The sequence below is a fragment of the Halictus rubicundus genome, chromosome 9 (assembly GCF_050948215.1).
Source record: "Halictus rubicundus isolate RS-2024b chromosome 9, iyHalRubi1_principal, whole genome shotgun sequence".
NCBI lineage: Eukaryota > Metazoa > Arthropoda > Insecta > Hymenoptera > Halictidae > Halictus > Halictus rubicundus.
This window is the reverse complement of record NC_135157.1, coordinates 8,066,529-8,080,513: the sequence shown is the minus strand read 5'-3', so window position 1 is coordinate 8,080,513 and position 13,985 is coordinate 8,066,529. Positions and strand designations below refer to the sequence as shown.

Genomic DNA, 13,985 nt, shown 5'->3' with positions numbered 1-13,985 from the left:
TTTTAAATATTTTCCGATCTTCGGCATTATAAAAGGGTAAGAAAATATTGACGGATCTTAAGAATTACATGCGGTAGCGGAGTATACGCTGAAGATTCTCTAAAAATTTCAAGTCAATCGGTCAACTAGAACTTGAGATATCGCGGCAAGCATTTCGAGAAAAGTGTTTCCGAGAAAAACGCGTTGAAGAATTCGTCAATCAATATCTCGCAACGCGAATTACATTCTTTATAACTATGTTAATGTTACGTACTCGAAAAAATCCTTTCGCACACATATTTTAAAAATCGATATTTTTGAAGATGGAACACCAGAATACCACCTTAAACAGAGATTACCTGTGTGCACGTCTCGTCACGCCTAATAATACCTCGTCGAAGCGCGTCTGGGCTAATCAGGTTCGGCGAATAGCGACGGAACAGCGAATCTCCGTTAGTCCCGAAACGGTCTTGCAAATCGAGCAGAAGGAAATCGAAGATTCCCGCCCTGTTTGGGGCGCATAGCGTGCGGCGTCGCGCGGTTTCGCCGAGCATGCGGCCAGGTGGTGCGAGGATACAGGTGAGACGGAATTCTGGCCGGCACGGTCTCGATACGCGGCCGACACGAAAACTTTCTATAAATAATCCCGATGTCCGGTCCGGTTCGGTCTTGTGCACGGCCAGAGGGTAGAGAGTCGGCCAGAAGTCGGTGCAGCGGGTTGCTCTCTCGGACGAAATCTCTCCTCTCACTCGCTCACTCTCTTTCTCTCTCTTTCTCTACCTTTCTCCGGGGTCGTCGCGACCTCGCGTTGCAACGTGGATCAACTACGCTCGTCCAACTACAACGACGTCGACGACGACAAAAGCAACTGCAACGACGACAACAACGACGACGACGACGACGACGACGACGACGGAGAAGCGACGGTTGACACTGGAGGAGGAAACGACGCGATCGTGAATATAGTCCGGCCGGAGTGGAAGCTGCGATCGCGGAGACGCGTTGTCCCGTCAGGTAGGCAGAGGAAGAGGAGACTGGAGGTGGACAAGTGGAATCTAGGGGGGTGGGGATGGAGTCGGATCAACGAGGACGCGCCTCGCGAGCCTCGTCGACGTCGAGCCTCGGCCGCGAGGTCCGTTGCGGCTGTCAGTACTACCAGAGCGACTCGCTTCTGCCGGAACGACGTGCTCTCTTCAGTAGACCGCCGTCCAGGACGATGCAGCAGCCACCTGCGGTCCGCTGCAGGTCAGTAGCATCCTACCGTCGCTGCGACATTCGAAAGCTCGCTCGATTTCGTTAGCTCCTACCCCCTGTCACCGTCCTACCACCCGGTGCTTCGATCTTTGCTCTCCCGTACCTCTCGTACAGAACGTCCCAATTAAGATAGCTAGGCGGTGGCTACAGCCTCCGTTTGCACCCGACGTTAATCCCCCGTGCTTCGCTAATACGCCAGAAGATGCGACATCCGCGCCGAGATAGTTATAGGTTACGCGGCTCGACTATGTTCGCGAACCGACGTTGCTATTTAAGGTTCGCCCGGCTGGCTATACATAGAATCCTCGGTCAGCTCGCTCGGTTCCGCGTCCAGATACCCGAATGCCCGAACGACACGATGCGAATGTGAGCGCGAATTCGTGCGAATGTGTGCGAACGTGCGAGCATTTTGCATCCCGACGCGTGGGAACGCGCGGGGCTGCGAATGATCGACCGTGGCGCTCGTATTTGCGAACGTATCGTCCCTCGTTGCCTCCTTTGGGGAGAAACAAGAGTGACGAGAGACGATGGGGTATCTGGCAGGGTGAGAGAGAAAGCGAGAGGCTGAGGGAACGAGAGGGTGAAGGGAGAAGGCGGGAGGGAGAAAGTGAGAGGCCGAGGGATCGAAAGGGTGAAGGGAGAAAGTGAACGAGGGAACGTTGAAGGGAGAACGAGGAAAGTGGGAAATGAGAAAGTGAACGGGGGGTGAGAAAGAGGCAGAAAATGCGAAGGGATAGACGCGACGCGATCGAGTGGGTATCTGGTTATTGTATCGCGATAATGGGAACGCCGGTGTCGATGATCGGGATAACGCCGAACATCGTGATGACGCTCGACGATCGAGATTGACGATGACCGACGCTGAGTGGGCCGAGACTCGAGGATTCTTAAGATTGATCGAGGGTGGCTGTTCGCAGATCGTTGTCGCGGTTTATTAACCTTAGAAGCACAGTGTGTTACGGTGGATTTAATTTCTAGACTGTGTCGCGTTCAACAATATCGAAATACTCGTTCCCGTTCGAGACAGTGCACTAAAACTCGTTTTCGACTGACATGAATCTGTGGTATGTTTCCAAGTTATAGCAAACTCTGTTGTTTAACCCAAAGTGTGTTATCACAGTTGAAGACATGGATAGAAGTGTTTACACTAGATTTCCGTATACCGCGTTCGAGAAACTGTTTAAAAAGAGTGCGTATATGTGTTTTATGTGACTGTCAATGTACGGTAAATTTACAAAAAATTGTTTAGAAAGACACGTACTGTCACGGAAGACACATACACTCTATACAGTCGTCTTGAGCGATGCTTGATCATGTTATACAGGACAAAAACCACTGTTTCAATTGTAAATTCGAATAATTTTGAGTCACTGACTAAATTCTAAATTTTTACGTTTTTACATTTTTGCTCAGGAAGTGTTTATTTTGCATAAAATTCCTCAGTCCACTTATCACCCTATACTGGCTTTAGTATGTTGCTTGATTTTAGTTTGGTAGCTAGTGTAACCGCTAGTGTGGGATTAGTGTGAAATTAATCAATTTTTATCGTTGGAACAGTACTCCACTAGGTCCGGAGAAACTTCCGTGAACAGTGGATCACAAAGGAAGCAAGCTGAAGTCCTGTCTTCCTTGAACACTGCCCTCCCACCATGCCGTCTTCGAAATAACAATACGTCCAGACTGCAAAAGACTAACCCATTAACATCATGGCTGGAACACCGCTGGAGTCCCCGTCCGACTAATGCCTGCTTTCTCTACTGAAACGTCCGACTCCAGTGATGCGATCACGCAATGACCAACCATGTGTCATGGTTCATGACACTAAATGTGCCGGGACGTGTATCCCTGAACTGACAATAACATTTGTTCGAATTGTTAAAGACTTCAATCTCGTAATCAAATTAACATAATTAACTGGGAATTGTCATTGACCTTGACTGATCAATGATTCTATAAAGATCGCTAGTGATCGGCGATCATAAAGTCAATTGTATCAGTTGATTCAATCAAAGTTAGAAACATTTTTAGGGGTTCCTATTAATTCAATTCAACTATTCTTTATATTCTATTAAGGATAAAGAAATCGTCCAGCACTTAATCCGTAAGGCATAGAATTTTTTTACGATTACTTGGGTTGTGAATGATAAGACTGATAAAGAAACTTATAGTTGTGTTAAGCGAAACCGCGCGAAAACGTCTGTCAAGCGATTTTTTACGGTTTCATTAAGGAATTAAAATTGTAATTGTTAAGACTGAGCCAAAGAATCAACAGTACTAAGTCGCGTAAAGTTTCAGGCAAGCATTTTTAATCACAAGTCGAGCGTAGTATTTTGATATAAAGTTGGAAGTTGTAAATACAAGAGACTACAACTCCCAATAACAGTTAATCAAACGGTGCAAGAACATCATCACACACTCTGCTCAATCGTGAAGCAAAGCTCTCTTAATCACAACCTAAACAACAAGACGATCGGTGCTGCTTAAACTTCACAAACTCCTAAAAGTCACAAAACATTTCCGCAATCTCACACCAGAAGATGTTCGTGTCTAACAATGTTCCCTCCGTTAACAACACTGCTCAACTACCCCACGGTCAATAATCTATTGACAAAGCTGAAGCACAGTACCCTGAACGCACAGGATCGCTGGCGGGGGCGGTTTCTCTCGAAGCTTTTGACTAAACTAACTAACAGAGGTTGCGATGGCACGTTGAATGAGCGACAGATAACAAAAATGGCCGTTAGAGCGAGAAAGAAAAGGGTGACTTTTTACAACAGCGAGCACGAGTACGAACCGATCGCGGCGCCGTCGCCGAAGCCGTCGGTGGCGCCGGTCGTCCGGATCACCGACACGGATGTGGTGCCCGTCGCTGACAGCGACGACAGCATCGACGACCGGGGTAGATTGCCGCCGGAGCTGACACAGGCCGGCGATGTCCGGCTGCCTTTGGATGGCAAGATCGAGGACACCGCGATGGAGGGCCGGGAGCTGGTCGAGACCGGCGACACCTCCGAGGAAACGGAAACGCCGCAGCAGCTCCAGGATCGGCTGGAAGAACGATTCCTGAGCCCTGCCACACCTGGTGGCGAGTCTAGGACCGACGGCGAGGTCAACACTAGTCAGGTGAGAACAACAATGCGTATCCATTTGAGCCTCCCACAGTACTTTGATCACTCTCAACGACTAACTGGACAAAATTATTTTATTAGTTTTGAGAACTGAATTCTCGACATAAGTTCTGGCGAGGCCCCTCACGGGGTATACTCCGCGGAGGTGTGGGCAGTTCAGGGACCTTTAAGCGTTAGGCTTGTAGGGACTTGTATCGAGAACTCACTGTATTTGGGGGTTTTAATTGTTAGAACGCGAGTCAGCTCTGTACAGTTTTCTTTCAAGGACGACGATGTTTTCCTTTCGCACATAAAAAATGCACATAAGGTTGCACATGTTTTAGTGCAGTGCAACTTTTTGAAGTGATAAGAATAGAGGAACGTATCGAATCGGCTTGATTGTTTGATTGGCTGGCACCTTTAGGAGAAGCGCCGTTTGGCACTCAAACTAATATTGTTACGACCTGCGTTGCGAAAAGTAGCACATTTCATTTGTCTTATGAAAACTAGCACAGTACAATCTATCTCGAGAAGAAACACTTATGCACGCTACAGTAGAAAGTGTGAAATATGATTTTTAGTTTCATTATTCTTTAAGGGCTCCGATCATTCGATCGGTAATATCTTAATGTGATATCGAGCTAGAACCTTCGTGCACATTATCTAAAATATTCACAGCGAAATTCAATATTTTAGAAAAGATATTGCTTCTCTGAAATAGTATTTACATAAAGAAATAGTACTTCAAATATACAGGTTACCTGGTAAATGGAAATACAAGTCAGGGGTTTATCTGCGTGAAAAATTAAGTCAAGAAGAAAGCATAATGTTTGTTCATTTACTTTTGAGGAAATCAAGTTTGATATCTGTTCGGTGCACGTGCACTCGATCAAGTCTCAACTCCGTGGATTTCATTGTAGATTTCATTGTTCCATTTAATATTACAATTCAAAAGCAAACATGGTATTTCATTGAAATATAAAATAAAAGTATTTCAAGTAGTGTACTATTTGCATTAATTCGTATTTCAAGTAGTAGTATTTCAAACAATAATATTCCAATATTATTAAAAAGCACACATGCTTTTTCCCTTGAAACAATGAATTCTTAAAAATCTCTAAATCATTGTTGGTAAAACCTGCACTAACGTGTAATATTTGCATTAATTCGTATTTCAAGTAGTAGTATTTCAAACAATAATATTCCAATATTATTAAAAAGCACACATGCTTTTTCCCTTGAAACAATGAATTCTTAAAAATCTCTAAATCATTGTTGGTAAAACCTGCCATAACGTGTAATATTTGCATTAATTCGTATTTCAAATAGTAGAATTTCAAACAATAATATTCCAATATTATTAAAAAGCACACATGCTTTTTCCCTTGAAACAATGAATTCTTAAAAATCTCTAAATCATTGTTGATCAAATCTGCTCTAACGTGTTTCCAAAACCATGATGCGAACCACATGAATGGGATAAAACGTTAAATAACTTTACTCCATGCTTTCAGTTCCAAATTACAAGACAGACTAAAATGTCTTCTCTAGTTACGCACACCCTAATCCAACGTGCTGCATTCATCATTCAAAAATCCGCGATGGGGGCGTATAACGGAATGAAACAAGATCTCCGACGGTTATTTTCACGCATGGCGTGTCACTCGTCGAGGGTACGTCAGATCGTGGATAGACAATGTATGAGAGCCCGAGTATGAGAGCATAATTTGGACCACATTCGCAAAATAAACTGGTCACCGCAGAGATCACCGTTATTTTATTGCGCCGCCTAGCCGGTGCGCGTCGCAGCAAACTCTTCGATCGTGTTTTTCGCTCTTCCTGTTGCAATCCCCGAGTATATCGGACCTCGGACGAAAGAGTTGCAAGGTGGACGTTCCTGAGACGCCGTGCGACATTCCATCAAGGTGTCTAGCTATCGGTCGGATGACAATATTGTACAAAACGACCGGGGGTACCAGAAGAGGCTGTACGTCGCGCGAGACGTTTTCCGTTTGTTGCCCACCAGGCCTATATTTAGCGAAACACGCGTATAAAAAGCATTGGAGCCAACGTGTCACTGTCCGGAGGGATTGTGCAATCCTCGTCGCAACGTTCCAGAATGCTCCCGGGCTTTTCCCATCGATTGCACAACACCCCCGAAAATATCCCGTCGAAACTGGCCGATCGACCGTGATTGATCGCCGTGGATCCGGTTAAATCGTCCGACCGATCGATCGCGTTACGTAAAACCTGTTAAAAGCCCCCTACGGGTTCGGTGTTATACCTCTCGCGGAAAAAATAATACTGGCATAATCGATGGAGAGCAATCCGCGGCTATTTCTGGCCACGACACTTTTAGTGGCCGCACGACCGGCCGCAGAAGTGTCTCTCTCTTTCTCTCTTCTCTCTCTCTCTCTCTCTCTCTCTCTCTCTCTCTCTCTGGCCCATTAAACTCCACGCTCCTCGCGATACAGACACCGAAGCTTCTGCGAAATCTAGATCATGCTCCTAATCACGTCTTTCTGACTACTGGGCGGATTGCTAACCCGCTGAACCTCGAAACTCGATTTTTACCGCTTAATTTTATCGCGGTTTTAAACTCGGTATCTGATGCTGCTTCGAGAAGAAAATATAGAATGTTTTATTGTACAGGTGATATTTCGTGTTGAGTAATTTTGCTGCCAGGAAGATCCACGAAGTGTCACGATCTTGATCTAAATGGGTTCATTCGAACACCTTTGCCCCTCTGTCAGTTCGGATGGTGGAAACTGTTTTCCTGTAGCATAGTCCTTTCTTTCTGTGAAAGCATAATATGAATATAAAAAGGAGAGCGAAATTTCCTTTTCAATATCATGAAATTAAAAAGCCTGTCTAATACCCATATGTTGGTATTTTATAACAGTAGAAAGAGTAAGCCATGGTCAGACACGTGCACGATTACGTGCACCTTTACTACTAGGAATTTCATTTATAACATCGGGAATTATTGTCTCACATGCATGCAATTGTAATATCTCCACTTCCTTCAGTAGCTTCCATGTGAAATTATGTAAAGAAAATATATAAAATATTCAGAACACCCTAATGGAACAGCTGATAACAATTTTGATTTACTAAGGAGATATTTCTTGTTGCTTTTCTTATTGATTCGTTGTGCATTTTATAATTCCTTACTTACAACCAGCTATATGCATACCTTTTTCAAATTCTCAACATCTTGGAAATGCAGTCTCACAAAAATTTCATTCTACCTACTTGGTTTAATTTTTCATGTACATTTGCTCTCATTTCAGTCGCACTACTCAAATATGATCACAAATTAGTGATCTAAAAAGAATTTCTTTGGGTCCCCTTTTTAGGATTGCACTCTTGTAGATCACAAATAAAACATTCTAATGTGTTCTAAACAGTTTTCTCACGTATCTATAAATACGAGATATATTCTCTTTATCCCATTCACATTACGCACCCCGCATACTCAACCTCAAAGTGGTCGAGATCGTGTAAACGTACCCATTATGTTCCATTTATTTTTACACGCAGTGCACAGGGTATCGTTGTCAGCCGAGACCTAAACAATACACAGGAATGCGTACTTGGCTACCATGAAACAATCGATTTTCGACAATACGTGCCTTTATTTTTGGATGACGATGCACACAGATGCATCGCAAGCAATAAAGCATTCCGTTTGTCAGCCTCGAGTCATTAGTGTCTCATCCCATCCGCGAGCACTTCATGTCACAAACGTATACAGAGTAGGTCAGATCTTGATTTACGCCAGAGTTATTGCGTACATACTGCAATACAAAAATGTTTTATAAATGCCATACTAGTAGCTGTTGTCCACTGTGAGAACCGTGATGGCGTTTGTGTTGTGTTTGGCGTTTTTGTGTCTTCCCTGTTTACTTAAAATCAGGGAAGTAAACTATCATTTACACCTTCAAGCATTTGGAAAATCTGTCTGTTGACATTACAAGTTAGTTTAACTGTTCGAAAAAAATGTAATTGTTCGTCAAATTCGTTTTGTTCTTGTTACCACCATAGTAGCAGGTGCTGTGTGGGGACTCAAACACTATTGTGTTAAAAGTACAAGTCGATCGGGTCAATAGTTCTTTAAAAGAAAGCATTGAAGAAGATGGAAACATTCAATTAAAAAAAAAGAATGTGTCCCAAATTATGTATAACACGAATGTCAAGTTTTTTTAAATCTCTCTAAATTCTACAGTTTTGGGATCTACATAGAACCCTTTTGAGTAGACAAGTTAACGATACCTGGAAAATAATAGGACAGTAATCTTCAATTTCATTGTTGTTTCTACTGTTCTAAATTCAAACTATGTGCTCACTATTTTCACAAATGTATGAAACCCGCAATCTAATCGTAAGGGTTAATAGTCAGCCCGTTACACGTTCTTAGTTGCGCAGACAGTACGTAACAATACCTGTAGCAGCAGGTAAGAGTACGCAACAGGGTACAACAAAACATCCCGTGACCGTTCATTCCATCACAGAGCATCTCGGTTACATTACAAGCCGCGTGCCGTCCTCGTATAATTAACCGACGATGTCCGCGTATGTCATCGGCGTATAGTCAACCGAACCATGCCAATTTTTTAATTTCAGGTAGACTCGCTGGCATTGGAGGAGCTGCCGCTGCGTCGCGGTTCCCGCGGCTTGCCCCAGAAGCTGAAGACGCAGGCCGGAAAGTTGCGTACCCGTCTGAAGAACATTCAGCGACCGTCGTTCGCGTTCGCGGACAAACCGAAGCCCGAGAAAGTGAAGTCAGCTGGGAGCGGGAGATCGGACAGGTCCAGATCCGAGAAGAGACCCAGCCGAATGGAACGCATCAGATCGTCGTTCTCGGAGCGTCCCCGTTTCAGCCTACCAAATCGACCGAGATTCTCGTTGCCAGATCGGTCCAAGTTCCACCTGCCGGAACGACCGAAGTTCAACCTGAAGAAGCCGAACATCCGGCTGCCGAACGCTCTGACTCGCGCAAAGAAGACGCCGTCCGATGAGCAGCCGTCGACAGAGTCTGTCGGTTCCCGCAGGAACATCTTCGACTTTGCCACGTATCCCCGGATCTTTGATAAAAAATCGAAGACCAAGGCCGAGTACGCGACGTCCACGCCGAAGGACTCGCGGGCACAGTCGGCGGAGAACGCGACGTTCCCAAGATCGCAGAAGAGAAGGACGAGTTGGGTCCAAAGGTTCGAGGAAACGACACCTTACATCGACGAAGACAGGCCCGATGCGGAAGCGGCGGTGCACAGATCGCGACCCTGGCGACACCCTTCGATCGAGGAACCCAGGTTGTCCATCAGTATGACGGAAGAGGCTCTATCCGTGTTACCCTGGGAAGAGAAACGAAGATTGGAGCAGATCAGATACATGGACTACGAAGAGTCCACCGAGAGATCGGACCGTCAGGATGCTCCCCGATCGGAGACACCTAGAACCGAGGAGGAGTCGTACGAGAGGGAACGGATGGAGGCGGAGACGAGGTACAGGGTCACGAAGGAGGACATAGAGGAGGTTGAGGAGGGCTGGGTACCGGAGGAAGAGGTGGTTCCAGACTTCAGACCCATTCCACGATCGCGGTCCTTGGAAGAGGTACTGCGAGCCAGACAGGAAGAACGTTACGAGGGATTCGCGATGGTCGATCCGAGGAGGTACGGGGTGCACAAGACGCCGTCGGAAGAGGAAGAGTACGACGACGAGATGGAAGAAGATGAAGAGCACGAGCCCTCGTCTGCTCACTCGGACAGAGAGCAACAGAACTCCAGTGGCAGCTCCTGCGATCGGCGGCGTCGTGGTATCGTAGACGAGGTCGACTTCGATATATACTTTGCCAGAGGGGTTGAGATCAGACCGGAGGATGTAAACCTTGGCAAATATCTGACGCACGAGATCAGGGAAGCCCTGGGAGCGAGCACCGGGAACGCGCTGGCGGACGAAGAGATGGTACCCATTCCTCCGGAACGTTCCAACCGGAAACGAGCGTTGCTGAAGCGGAGGGAAGAGGAGTCGTTCGAAGAGAAACCGCCGGTCAGGCCGCAAAGGGACCCGAATAGAGTCCGTAGAAGCGAATCTGCGGACGATCAGTTCCGCGAACGCACCAGAAGCGACTCCAGACACCGCGTGGTGTACCAGGCGGAGGGTGTTCAAGAGATCGGCCCGCCTGAGCCGCTGGATGATATCGTGGTGGTGAAGCCGATACGCAGGAAGTCGAAGTCCTCCCAGCGCAGTCAGTCTCAGGGACCGATGGAACCGCCCCGACCACCTTCGCCAACCCCTCCTCCGCCCGTGGTTCCTACTCGCCGAAAACGCTTGCGGAAGGATCCGTTTGCTACCGATGAACGAAGGAACGGTGAACCGTCGCCTATTTGTAACGGCCACAGAGAGTGGGCTGGAGCCGATGGAGCCCGCGAGAAATCGTTGCCGCCCGCGTCATCCGAACGAATGTTGGCAGGGCAAGAGGTGTTCACCGCCGAGGACATTCTAGCAGCCAGCGTAGAGAACATTGAAAGGCGCCTGCGACAGGACGAGGAGTACATACCGCCGGCGCCTGTTCCACCGAAAAGGAGATCCAGGTCCAGAGGGACGTCCGTGGCTCAGGACGACGACAGGACCTCGCATGGCGCTGAGTCGCTACCGGAAGCCGGCTACGTGGAAGAGGACATCCCTCCGGATGAACTGGACTTCGGACGAGACTTGTCCGGTTATGCGATCATCGAGAAACGAGAGAAACCGCCCAGACCTCCGCCACCGAGACGGAAAAAGGACAAGTTCGCTACGGCACCGAAACCACTCCCGCCGAAACGTCCCCAACGTGCTTATAGTACACTGGGTCCGGGGAGAACCAAGGACACCGAGATACTGACGGAGACTTTCGTCGTGGGACTAGAGCCAGCCGAGTCCGCGCCGTATATTGAGATAGACTCCGATGGCGGGGAGCACAAGGACCTCCGCAGCACGGAGGTGCTCAGCAAAATGCAAGGACGACCGCTACCCGCCCCGCCAAGGCCACCCAGAGTTAAGAAAGAGAAATCGCTCGACAGGTCCACGCCTCTCACTCAAGACTTCTCCATGGAGACCACGACGGCAACGCAAACGGACCCGTTGCCCGACGACATGATCATCGAGGAGGAGGTCACCCAGGCGAAACTGGTTGTGGCGCCGTCCAGTTCCGGTTCCCAGATCATGGTGTCCACCGAGAGAATACCAACCCCGTCGGCTATGTCCGCGCCACCTGTTCCTCCGCTGCCGTTGCCTCAACGCTCGCGGAAAGAGGACAAGCCAGGTCCCGGCTACGATACCGTTTCGCTGAAAGCTCCGTCTCCTCCGAGAGAACTGGAAAGCTTCGAGGACAGACACCTGTCCGCACCAGATTTAGAAAGGACCCGCGAGGCTGTGTCGCGAGACGAAGAAGCATTGATACGGTCGATTCGTTCCGCATTCCTGTCCGACGAGCCGGTCAGGATCAGCAATCTTGAAGTGGGAGACTTGAGGGTGGACCGGCTAAGCGTGTCGCAGATAGACGCGGGAAAGATCGTCGCGTCCGAGGTTGACGCGCTGGTGATCACCGCGTCCGAGTTGAAGAACATCGGGGGTGGACTGGAGGAAAGCTTGTCCCCCTCGATCGTGAAGGAACTGATCGCCATAAGAAGCCATTTGGAGACCGTAGCCGCTGCTCGGGCCCAAGAGGACTCCGCAGGGAGGAGAACGACCGTGGCAGAGGCCAAGGCAGACATTCCCGTTACAGAGAGGCAGAGTGTTCCTCGGGAACCGGAGGATCGTTCGAGCACCCGTCAGCGGAGCCCCGAGGACGCCGATCGACCGGTGTCGATCGAGGATCAAAAGGTTGTTAGCACAGAGGTAGTCGAACCAAGGGACAATAAGTCACCCATAACACACACACTAACGGTCGCGCAAGTAGAGGTCAGGGAGTTGCCGGTAACACATCACACATTGACAGTCTCTCGTGTAGGACCGAGCGACGGAGCCATCCATAGTCCTAGCACACAATCATCCACAGTCGTAGAGAACACCGAAGATAAGCCGTTACGAATTTCTGATTCAGAAACCCCCCTTTCTTTGAGCTCGGCCACTGCCAAGCGACCCATGGTGGAAGCACCCTGCCCGTCCCCCCTCTCGTCCACAGAGACCACGGGAGAGAAGACCATGGAGTCGACGACGGGGTTGGACCAATACGAAACAACCGAGTCGACACCGCCGCCGGAATTCGCGAGGCTAGCGGATCCCCAGGATAGGGACAGCTCTCCCGACCAACCCCCGCAGCCAACACCGCGCAAGTCCAGGTCGCGATCGCCATCCCCCATCGGTATTCCAAGAACCAGACAAACCGCGTCCCCCGTACGCTCGTTACCACCCGCGATTTCCGTCACGCCCGACACACCTGACTCTGTGACGAGCCATGGGGTCATGAGTCGCGAGATGCAGCCCCAACGCGCTGTCATCTCTTACTCCTCGTACAGGGAGCTGTCCGATAGGGACAGTCACAGAGAATCCTCTATATCCCCTACACCATCGTTCCCCATAGGTGGCACCCATTTGATCGCGTTCCCAGCGTCAGAAGTCCCAGCTCAGTTCCTCTCTCTGGCGAATCAACGCGCACCTACCGAGCCTAATGTTACTGACAGTATCAGACAACTGGTGAGAGTCCTTCGGGTGGCTTTTTTGAAGGCGACCAGGCGATTCGTGGATCATCTGTCGTCCGTGGTGGGCGTCGACGATGCCAGAGAGAAGATCCGCGACGTGGAGTTGGTGCTGTGCGGTCTGATGGTTTTGGTCGCGGGCCTGTTGATATTCTTCTTCGCCAACGCGAGATCGGTGACGCACCATCATCACTGGGATTACTTCAACCCGCCCAAATAGCAGGAGTAATGCGGGAATGACCGCGGATATGGTACGCGATCTCGAGAAACTGATGCGAGACAAGCGTGTTCCTTGTCGAAACGAACGACAATAGAGTGAAAGGTACATCGTGATATCGTTGTGCAGGTTTGGTGACGTCGACAGTAATATTATGGATACGAAGTCCCCGTGAATAGCTCTATGTTCTATATTTATTGAAATTCCTTATTCTTGTAAATCGATTTTATATATTCACGATCCAACCCTGTAAGAGAAAGTGTAATAGAACTAGGATCACGATGAAATAGTAACAAAGAACGTTTGAAATTGGATAGATTCTTGACGAGCAAATTCGCTGATCGGATTTGTCCTTCGCTGAATGGGAACAGTCAATTGTTGAAGATCATATCATACGACTAATGACAAAACAAAATAATTGATAATGCTACACATGATGACGCGTGACTGGTACCAGTGAGAACATGACGATTTCCAATATAATTTGTTACGAGAACACTTGTACTTAATGATTAAGAGCCAAATATGTATAAAAACAATATATGTTAATTACAAGTACCTATTGTCTAAATCACAGACGTGTCGACCATTTTTCTTCTTTTTTTTTTCAACACAATTCCTACAACATACTGTTTTTGGTGTACACAAGCTAAATATTAGACTATCCAACACGTATGTTAGAACGAGTAAAAAAAAAAGTTAACCAGAGAATACAAGCAGTATAATACTCTGTGTCGATTGACTAGA

General features: G+C 47.9%; 1 protein-coding gene and 1 long non-coding RNA gene across 4 annotated transcripts; one reads left to right on the top strand and one right to left on the bottom strand.

Moving 5' to 3' along the window:
* The first annotated feature begins 441 nt into the window (after positions 1-441).
* Positions 442-13,812, top strand: LOC143357124 (uncharacterized). 2 transcript variants are annotated; one of them, XM_076793371.1, is made up of 3 exons: positions 442-1,224; positions 4,011-4,356; positions 8,967-13,812. In XM_076793371.1, the coding sequence occupies exons 1-3, from the start codon at positions 1,049-1,051 to the stop codon at positions 13,239-13,241; spliced, it is 4,797 nt and encodes a 1,598-aa protein (XP_076649486.1). In that variant the 5' UTR covers positions 442-1,048; the 3' UTR covers positions 13,242-13,812. The 2 variants fall into 2 exon arrangements, with proteins under 2 accessions (XP_076649486.1, XP_076649487.1); XM_076793372.1 differs by lacking the exon at positions 442-1,224 and adding an exon at positions 1,890-2,297.
* Positions 5,826-8,952, bottom strand: LOC143357127 (uncharacterized). 2 transcript variants are annotated; one of them, XR_013082772.1, is made up of 3 exons: positions 8,690-8,952; positions 7,519-8,140; positions 5,826-7,479 (listed from the first exon to the last, which is right to left on the bottom strand). It is a non-coding gene; the product is annotated as an uncharacterized LOC143357127 (long non-coding RNA). The 2 variants fall into 2 exon arrangements; XR_013082773.1 differs by having other exon boundaries at positions 8,786-8,952.
* Positions 13,813-13,985: the final 173 nt, after the last annotated feature.

Excerpts from the sequence above, each read along its gene's own strand:
- LOC143357124 (XM_076793371.1), top strand. The coding sequence starts at position 1,049 with ATGGAGTCGGATCAACGAGGACGCGCCTCGCGAGCCTCGTCGACGTCG. Across the intron at positions 1,225-4,010 it reads CCACCTGCGGTCCGCTGCAG|CGAGCACGAGTACGAACCGA; the intron begins GTCAGTAGCATC and ends TTTTTACAACAG. Across the intron at positions 4,357-8,966 it reads GCGAGGTCAACACTAGTCAG|GTAGACTCGCTGGCATTGGA; the intron begins GTGAGAACAACA and ends TTTTAATTTCAG.